This window comes from Camelina sativa, chromosome 17, assembly GCF_030686135.1.
Source record: "Camelina sativa cultivar CO46 ecotype springtype chromosome 17, ASM3068613v1".
NCBI classification, from domain to species: Eukaryota; Viridiplantae; Streptophyta; class Magnoliopsida; order Brassicales; family Brassicaceae; genus Camelina; species Camelina sativa.
Window position 1 is genome coordinate 22,315,746 of NC_141896.1, and position 9,329 is coordinate 22,325,074.

Sequence of the window (9,329 nt, forward strand, 5' to 3'; positions counted from 1 at the left end):
CTTAGTGGGCACAATAATTATGTTAAAGATATAAGAAAAAAATATTTTAGTATTTTTGATTTTGTTTTTTGTTTTTAAAAAAATATTCTAACCGAAATCGCCTGCAACCGCAAATGCTTGCGCGAAGCAGCTTTTAAAATTCAGTGGTTTCGAGCTGTTGGGAGCGATCGGGAACGATTGGAAACGGTTTGTATGTTTGGCACCAATCGCTAGCAACCGCTACCACCCGCAAACGCAGCATTTGCGGAAGATAGCGGGAGAACCAATCAACACCTTAAACCACGAGTGTTACCTTGTGAAGACGGTGTGTTCGCAGCGTCTGGCATTTTGTGCGTTACACCACTGGTCGTTATTCGCTGAGCGTTTGCGTCTCAAGCCAAGCCTTCAGTACAGGTTGAGACTCAAGATAAACGTCACACCCACAATGTGTAGTAGTTTTCTTTTCAACCCTCCCAAATTAATTAGAAAGCAAAGAAACTTGATCAAATTGATACTCATAGATATTATTTCATTTTTTATTGTGTAACCTTAAAAGTTCCAAAACTTTCTCATAATCTCTCTTCCAACTTGAGATCATTTCTAAATTAGTTTATTTCCTCATAGACCAAAATAGTTTAGAGTAGTGTAATCTAATCCCCATGAGATTAAATATTTTCACTAGATAGTTAGAGCCAAAAAATAAATAATATATATATATTAAAAAATTATTTTTACTTAAAGGAAAGAAAGTAAAAGATAAAAACTTACTTGTTGGATATTGTTACAAAAGACGAGAGGTTGTGTGAGAAAGAAAGAAAAAAATGTGATAATAATATATATTATTATACTTGTTTGGATATATTAAATATGTAGAAATTTAGATATATTCAAATATATGAAGATGAAGTTATTTTATACTCAACGACGAACACCATTATTTGCATTTAACATTCTAATTCGTATTTTACGTTAAAAAATTTATAACACATGCTATTTGATCAATAATATTGTTGGAAATGTGTTTTTTAAAAGATAATAATCAAACTACAGCTACTCATGTAGCGTTGAGAATCAGCGTTTAGAAAGAAAAACAGCGGTTTATCAAATTTTAAGGTCTGCCTAAACGTGTTTGGCGAGGATAGTGAGATAGCTAGAGAGAGATTGATGGTGATAGTGTTGCTAGTTGATGGAGATTGATAATCTAAGTCATTCTCAGAAAACTTATTCAACGTAAACACGACATCACTCCACACCACACACTCTTTGTGTTTGCGAAACGACTTCGTTAGGCCAGTATTTCAGAAACCCATCTCAGTGTAGTACTGTGGACAAAAGATCAACGGTTAGTAATGGTTTCTTGGTCCATAAGCAACCTAGCCATTTATATATGCAACTAGATCATAACAAATCCACAAATCTTTAATTAAACATAGATAACCAATAAGTGTCTTCATCAACGCTAGAGATGTTAATCTGAAATTTTAGAGACATTTTCACTCAAATTAAGGATTAAATCTCTAAATTCGAACACCAACATCTTAAGAACTAACATCTAGTAAAGAACCAATTCTGTAATGTCTATGTTATGTATTTTCTCAACATTTTGGTGGATGGATCATATATGTATCTTTTGTGTATGATATAATATGACTCGTAAAATCATTTGTACACCAATCCTGGTAAAAGCATATGCATTTCAATAACTCCATTTGTTCTACCCCTAGGGTTCAAGATCGATGGACATAAGGTCAAAATGGTTAGCTACTATTTTTAAAAAATGAAAAAAAAATACTTATGTATAGTACTCACATATTTTGTGAAAGAACTTCTATGTTTAGGACAACAAATCCCTAATTAACATGTTTACTTGTGTGTTTTAAATAAAAACCAAAAAAAAAAAAAAAAAAAAAAAAATTGGTGGCTATATAAGTGAACTTAACCCATGTCCATCAAAATCACATAGCAATGGCTCGACTTCACTTCATCATCTTAATCTTTTCTTCTATTTTCGCAATCTCCTCCTCAAGTTTCATCCGACCGCCTCACCCCTTTGATCCCTTGACTAGGACTGAACTAAAACTCGTCCGTAACGTCATCAAGAAAACGTACCCAGTCGGTCCGAAATACAACTTCACTTTCCAATACGTGGGTCTCAATGAACCTGACAAGTCCCTAGTCCTATCGTGGCATTCATCACCGGACCAAAACGTCAAACCACCGCCACGTCAGGCATTCATTATCGCCCGAGATAGCGGAAAGACCCGAGAAATCGTTGTTGACTTTTCCTCTCGAGCCATCATCTCGGACAAAATCCACGTAGGGAAGGGTAACCCTATGCTCACTATTGACGAGCAAGAAGCAGCAACCGAACTTGTTCACAAGTTCAAGCCGTTCCGTGACTCTATCAGGAGACGTGGCTTGAAATTGTCAGAGGTTGTGGTCACCTCCTCAACGATGGGATGGTTCGGAGAGACGAAGACGGAGAGGCTTATAAAAACAATACCTTTTTACCTTAATGGGTCGGTGAATACGTATCTTAGACCTATTGAAGGACTGACAATAATAGTAAACCTTGACAAAATGAAGGTAACGAAATTTAAGGACAGATTCACGAGTCCTCTGCCGAAGGCTAACGGGACGGAGTTCCGTTTCTCAAAGCTCAACCCGCCGTTTGGCCCGGCGCTTCGAAACGCTGTCCTTTTTCAGCCCAACGGTCCAGGGTTCAAGATTGAAGGTCACATCGTGAGGTACTAGGATCTCTCTCTTTCTGTCTCTTTGGCCGCACGCACAATTATAGATAAGGTTTTGGAAACAATAATTATTCAGCGTGAATAGTAACATAATTTTAGCCTTTTTCTCCCAAAATTTTCTAAGTTGTTGTTCTCACTTACATCTACCGAGAGATATTTATAAGTGAAATCTCAAAAGTCCTCGAGAAAGTAAAACTCAATTATTAAAAGTCGGATAAAATTAACTCTTATAAATTATTTCCCTTAAATCATCCAAACAACTAATTACTTCTACTTAGATGATTAGATTTAAAGAACTCCAAACTTTTAAGCCAACATCATTTTCATGTTGTGGAAAGAATATGCGTAAACGCTTCCCAGTAAATTTGAAAATGAAAACTTAATTAATATTTGATTATCAGTTTGTTTTATATGGTTGTGAAATAGATGGGCAAATTGGGAGTTTCACATGTCATTCGACGTTCGAGCTGGCCTCGTCATCTCACTCGCGTCCATTTTCGACATGGACATGAACAAGTACCGGCAAGTCCTATACAAAGGCCATGTGTCGGAAATTTTTGTACCTTACATGGACCCAAGTGCTGATTGGTACTTCATCACGTACCTAGATTGTGGTGAATTCGGTTGCGGCCAGTCTGCTGTATCCCTTGAGCCGTACAACGATTGTCCCGCTGGTGCCGCTTTCATGGATGGTATTTTTGCGGGCCAATATGGAACTCCTACAAAAATATCAAATGTTATGTGTATTTTTGAAAAGCACGCTGGAGACATCATGTGGCGACATACAGAAGTTGAGGTTCCCGGCTTAGAAGTAATAAATTATAATTTACGAATCATATCCCTTTTTTATACATCATACAATGATAAATAGTATATTTACATTATCATGCATGCAGATCACAGAGGTTAGACCGGACGTGAGTCTTGTAGCCCGTATGGTGACAACCGTGGGAAACTACGACTACATTATTGATTACGAGTTCAAACCTAGTGGTTCCATCAAAATGGAGGTAAACGTCTTTCAAAAACTTAATTCTGATATACAACTCCTTTTGTACATTAATACAGTAAAAGAACCATAATATTTACAACTATTCATGAAACATATCAGTCAAAAGTTTAAATGCGAACCCACCCACAGAAAATACTGTTTTATGACAATAATTTACAAACAAAATGTTGCATTAAATATATTTTTAATAAAATAATTGATATTCTCAAATCGACCTGTTATATAATATTACGGCTTTCATATGCCTAGGTCGGTTTAACCGGTGTTTTAGAAGTTAAACCGGTGGAATATGTTCACACATCAGAGATTAAAGAAGACGATATCCATGGGACACTTATTGCTGACAACACTGTCGGAGTCAATCACGACCATTTTGTGACATTCCGTCTTGATCTTGACATCGATGGTACAAACAATTCTTTTGTCCGTACGGAACTTGTGACCAAGGCTCCAAAATCTGTTAACACACCAAGAAAAAGCTACTGGACTACGAAGCAAAAGACGGCGAAAACCGAGGCAGAGGCTCGGGTGAAACTAGGACTTAATGTGGAAGAGTTTGTGGTGGTTAACGCTGATCGGAGAACGAAGCATGGCAATGAGGTTGGATACCGTTTATTTCCGGGGCCGGTTTCAGGCACACTTCTAACTCAAGATGATTACCCACAGATTAGAGCAGCATTCACCAACTATAACATGTGGATCACCCCTTATAACAAATCAGAGATGTGGACTAGCGGTTTGTATACAGATCGGAGCCAAGGCGACGACACGTTAGCCGTATGGTCCCAAAGGTAATCTAAAATCTCTACTAAAATTTTATTCTTTTACGTCCCTTGTATGGTTTGAATAACAGTATAATCAAATTTAATTTAAGATTTCATTACAAAAAAAAAAAGTTAATTTAAGATTTTAGAGAATCAATCTTTAAATTACGATATATTCCAAATTTCCACCGCTCGCTTAAAACATGAGCTGATAAAAAATTCAAAAAATTGAAGTTGAATTTACGGAAATTGTGTATGTATCATATTATAGTAATCAAATAACAAAAAAAAGTTACTGTTTTGACCTTCTATATATCCGTATAAAAATAGTATTTTTGCTTTACGAAATTAATTTGACATAAGAATTATATTAATTTATGTAAAGGATATTATAGATTAATGATCAAAAAAACTATACATAAAATTTTCTAAAACATACTATTCCAAATAATTCTCAGTTCTTCTATTATGATTTTATTACTTATGTAATCACAATTCAAAAACGAGTTACATCGAGAATTCTCTCCCTATTTAATATAATGATCAAGTTAGATGAAAAGAATAAAGTTTTCTAAAACATTACAAACATATTAACACCTGAAATGTTTCTTAAAAACAATTAAAATCATTAAAAAAATATTAACAGCATTTATTTTTTAAAATTTTGATATTATTTTGTCCTTACGATAAACTATATGTATAAATTGTATGCTACAGGAATAGGGAAATAGAGAAGAAAGATATAGTGATGTGGTATACCGTCGGATTCCACCACGTCCCATGCCAAGAAGATTTTCCGACTATGCCTACTCTATCCAGTGGCTTTGAACTTCGGCCGGCCAACTTTTTCGAGCAAAACCCTGTCCTCAAAGTCAAACCTATCAAACTCACTACCACTCCATGTTGCACTTGTACGAATGGTTAATGACTCGCTTATCACTCATGATTTGATTTGTTGGAATAAGCTTGAAGTAGCTTAAAGCCCAAGCTAAGTATATTTGAGAGATATTAAAATATACATATTAGATTTATAGGAGTTATCTAAATAAGTCATATTTCCTAATTGGTTTTGGAAAAGTGTATTTGAGTTTTATATATAAAGAGCTACCAAGGTATGGTAAGCCTTAAGAGATTTGAGAGAGAGAGCTTGAGTTTGAGTTATTTTTCTTAATCAATAAAGAAGAGAGTTATTCTTCCTTTGTGTTCTTAATCTATATTTGGTACCAGAGCTTTGTTCATTCATGATGACCGAACCAAAGCTTGAAGATGTCGAGTTTCAATCCAAAGAAGGTGGACCTTCTTCGATTAAGTGTCCGATGCTGAATTCCTCTAACTACACCGTCTGGGCTATGAGGATGAGAATTACTCTTAGGGTGAATAAGGTTTGGGAAACCATAGAAGATGGCGTGAAGAACATTGACAAGAACGATATGGCAATCGCTCTGCTGTTTCAGTCAATACCCAAAGATCTAACCCTTCAAATCGGACACCTTGATACAGCAAAAGCAGTTTGGGATGAAATCAAGGCGAGACATGTAGGAGCTGAGAGAGTAAAGGAGGCTCGGTTGCAGACCCTAATGGGCAGAATTCGACCGACTTAAGATCAAAGAAACTGATACAATCGATTCGTTTGTGGGAAGTTTATCAGCGATCTATTCAAAATCAGCATCTCTTGGAGAGACCATTGAAGAATCTAAGCTTGTCAAGAAATTCCTGAAAAGTTTGCCGAGAAAAAAATATATACACATTGTTGCAGCTCTTGAACAAGTTCTTGATCTAAAGACCACCACTTTTGAGGATATTGTTGGTAGGTTGAAAAATTATGAGGAGAGAATATTCAAAGAAGATGAAGAACAACAGGAAGAGCAGAACAAACTGATGTATGTTAATACCGATACACAACAGGCCTTTCCCGGTAGTTATGGAGGAAACAGAGGAAGAGGCAGAGGTGGTCGCTACACTTGGAGAGGAAGAGGTCGTGGACGCTCTGGAGGTTACCAAGGACGAGGCCAAGACAGGGACACCTTGATGATAACTTGTTATCAGTGTGACAAGCTGGGTCATTATGCATCGGATTGTCCTGACAGACTGCTTAAGCTTCAGGAGACAATAGAAAAGAAGGAAGATGAGACGCAATAAGCCGAAGGATTGATGATGCACGAAGTTGTGTATCTTAATGAGAAAAAGATAAAACCAAGCAACTTTGAAGCTGAAGCTGATGCAGCTAACATGTGGTATCTGGATAATGGTGCAAGCAACCATATGAGTGGAGATCGTTCGTTCTTCTGTGAACTTGATGAGACTATTACAAGAAAGGTGCGATTTGGAGATGATTCTAGGATTGATATAAAAGGAAAAGGGTCCATACGTTTTGTGTTTGAGGCTGGGAAGAAGAAAATTGTAAAGGTCCTATACAATGTCTACTATATACCGGGTTTAAAAAGCAATATTGTGAGCCTTGGTCAAGCTACCAAAGCAGGATGTGAAGTTCGAATGAAGGAAGAATTACTTATGCTTTATGATCGAATGGGTCAACTGTTGGTGAAAACAGCAAGGTCAAAGAATCGGTTATATAAGGTCATATTGGAAGTCGAAGCTATCAAGTGTCTACAGTTAATAGAATCGGCTGAATCAAGTACATGGCATGCGCGTTTGGGTCATGTTAACCTAGATACAATGAAGATGATAATTGATAAAGAGTTAGTGACCGGTATACCAAGTATCACAATTGAGAAGGAAACGTGTGTGTCTTGCCTCCTTGGCAAACAAACCAGAAAACATTTCCCTCAAGCAACCGTATACCGGGCCACACAAGCTCTTGAGTTAGTCCATGGAGACCTCTGCGGACCGATTACACCAGCTCACAAGAGGTATGTGTTTGTGCTCATTGATGATTATTCTCGCTATATGTGGACGATTCTGTTGAAAGAGAAGAGTGAGGCTTTTGAAAAATTCAAGAAATTCAAATCACTTGCAGAACAAGAGACGAAGACGGTGATCAAAATGTTCCGAACTGATAGATGTGGTGAATTTGTGTCACTTGAATTCCAAGATTATTGCAGTCTACACGGCATCAATAGGCAATTGACTGCACCTTACTCTCCTCAACAAAACGGGGTTGTTGAGAGACAAAATCGAACCATTTTGGAGATGACTAGGAGCATTTTAAAGCACATGAACTTACCAAATTATCTATGGGGAGAGGCAGTGAGGCACGCAACTTACTTGATCAATCGAGTAGCAACGAGGTCTCTGAATATTTCAACTCCATTCGAGATGTTTAAAGGTAGCAAGCCCAATCTCAGCCACCTTAAAGTATTTTGATGCATCGCCTATACACGAACAGAGGCTGTTGGGAGAAAGAAACTCGATGATAGATCAAGAATTCTGGTGCATTTAGGAATAGAGCCGGGCTCTAAAGCCTACCGGCTTCTTGATCCTAACAGTAAGAAGATCATTGTGAGCCGAGATGTGATATTCGATGAAGGGAAGAGTTGGAGTTGGAATATGTCAAAAAGAAAACAAAGTGTAAACTCTGGAGCATTTGAAATTGGTATAGGAGAATTTGGAAATAAAGGTATAAGGGAGATCGAAACAGAGACTAAGACAGAAGAAAATACAAACGTCTCTCGAGAAATGAGTGAAGACGTTAATGACGGAGAGGAAGCTATAGAGGTTGAGAACCTTAGCGAAGATGAAGATGATGAATATGGGAGTGATGAAGAAGTTCATGGTTCACCGGAGCAGCTTAGAAGGTCAACAAGAACGAGAACGAGACCAACCTACTTGAATGATTACGTACTTATGGCTGAAACAGAGTGTGAATGACTATTGATGGTAATAAATGAGGAACCATGGAACTTCCAGGAGGCGAAAGAACTTAAAGTGTGGGTTGAAGCATGTGAGGAAGAAATATCATCTATAGAGAAAAATCGAACTTGGAACCTGGTTGATCTTTCTGTCGGAGCTAAGCCAATCGGCTTGAAGTGGGTGCTCAAAATAAACCGCAATTCTGATGGTAGTATTAACAAGTACAAGGCTCGATTAGTGTGCAAAGACATGGTATTGATTATGATGAGGTGTTTGCTCCAGTAGCTCGCATGGAAACAATTCGACTTATCATTGCTTTAGCAGCATCGAATGGTTGGGAAATACATCACCTTGATGTAAAAACAGCATTTCTTCATGGAGAACTGAAGGAGGAGGTATATGTCACTCAACCAGAAAGGTTTGAAGTCTTGGGAAGAGAAACCAAGGTTTACAAGTTAAACAAAGCTCTTTATGGTTTGAAACAGGCTCCTAGAGCATGGAATGACAAGCTGAACAAGATACTCAGAGATTTGGGGTTTCGTAGGTGTATTAAAGAGCCATCACTATATCAAAAGGAGGAGAGAGAGTCGCTACTTATAGTGTGTGTATATGTAGATGACTTACTCGTTGCTGGTTCCTCATTAAGCTTAATTCTTGAGTTTAAGAAAGTGATGGGAACAAAATTTGAGATGAGTGATCTTGGGAAGCTTAACATACTACCTTGGGATCGAAGTCCACCAACATGAGAGAGGTACTAGCTTAACACAAGGGAGGTATGGTAAGAGAATTCTAATTGAAGCAGGAATGGATACATGTAATTCGACACATATACCAATGGAGATGAACCTGCAATTGTCGAAATCTCAGAAGGAGAAGAGCAGTGATGAGAAGAGTTACCGAAGGATTATAGGATGTCTACGATACTTGATACATACACGACCAGATTTAGCTTATAGCGTTGGTGTATTGAGTTGTATATGCATGAGCCAAAGACATCACATCGAGCCGCTTTGA

At 37.5% G+C, this 9,329-nt stretch overlaps 2 protein-coding genes across 2 annotated transcripts; both read left to right on the forward strand.

The window, feature by feature from the left end:
- Nucleotides 1-1,809: 1,809 nt before the first annotated feature.
- On the forward strand, nucleotides 1,810-5,701 carry LOC104757533 (amine oxidase [copper-containing] alpha 2, peroxisomal). Its single transcript, XM_010480283.3, has 5 exons — nucleotides 1,810-2,726; nucleotides 3,156-3,540; nucleotides 3,626-3,739; nucleotides 3,991-4,532; nucleotides 5,223-5,701. Exons 1-5 carry the CDS (start codon nucleotides 1,945-1,947, stop codon nucleotides 5,428-5,430), a joined length of 2,031 nt encoding a protein of 676 aa, XP_010478585.1. The 5' UTR covers nucleotides 1,810-1,944; the 3' UTR covers nucleotides 5,431-5,701.
- Nucleotides 5,702-5,749: 48 nt separating this feature from the next.
- Nucleotides 5,750-6,644, forward strand: LOC147924186 (uncharacterized). The gene is made up of 2 exons (XM_087496660.1): nucleotides 5,750-6,069; nucleotides 6,146-6,644. Exons 1-2 carry the CDS (start codon nucleotides 5,750-5,752, stop codon nucleotides 6,642-6,644), a joined length of 819 nt encoding a protein of 272 aa, XP_087352786.1.
- The last annotated feature ends 2,685 nt before the right edge of the window (nucleotides 6,645-9,329 follow it).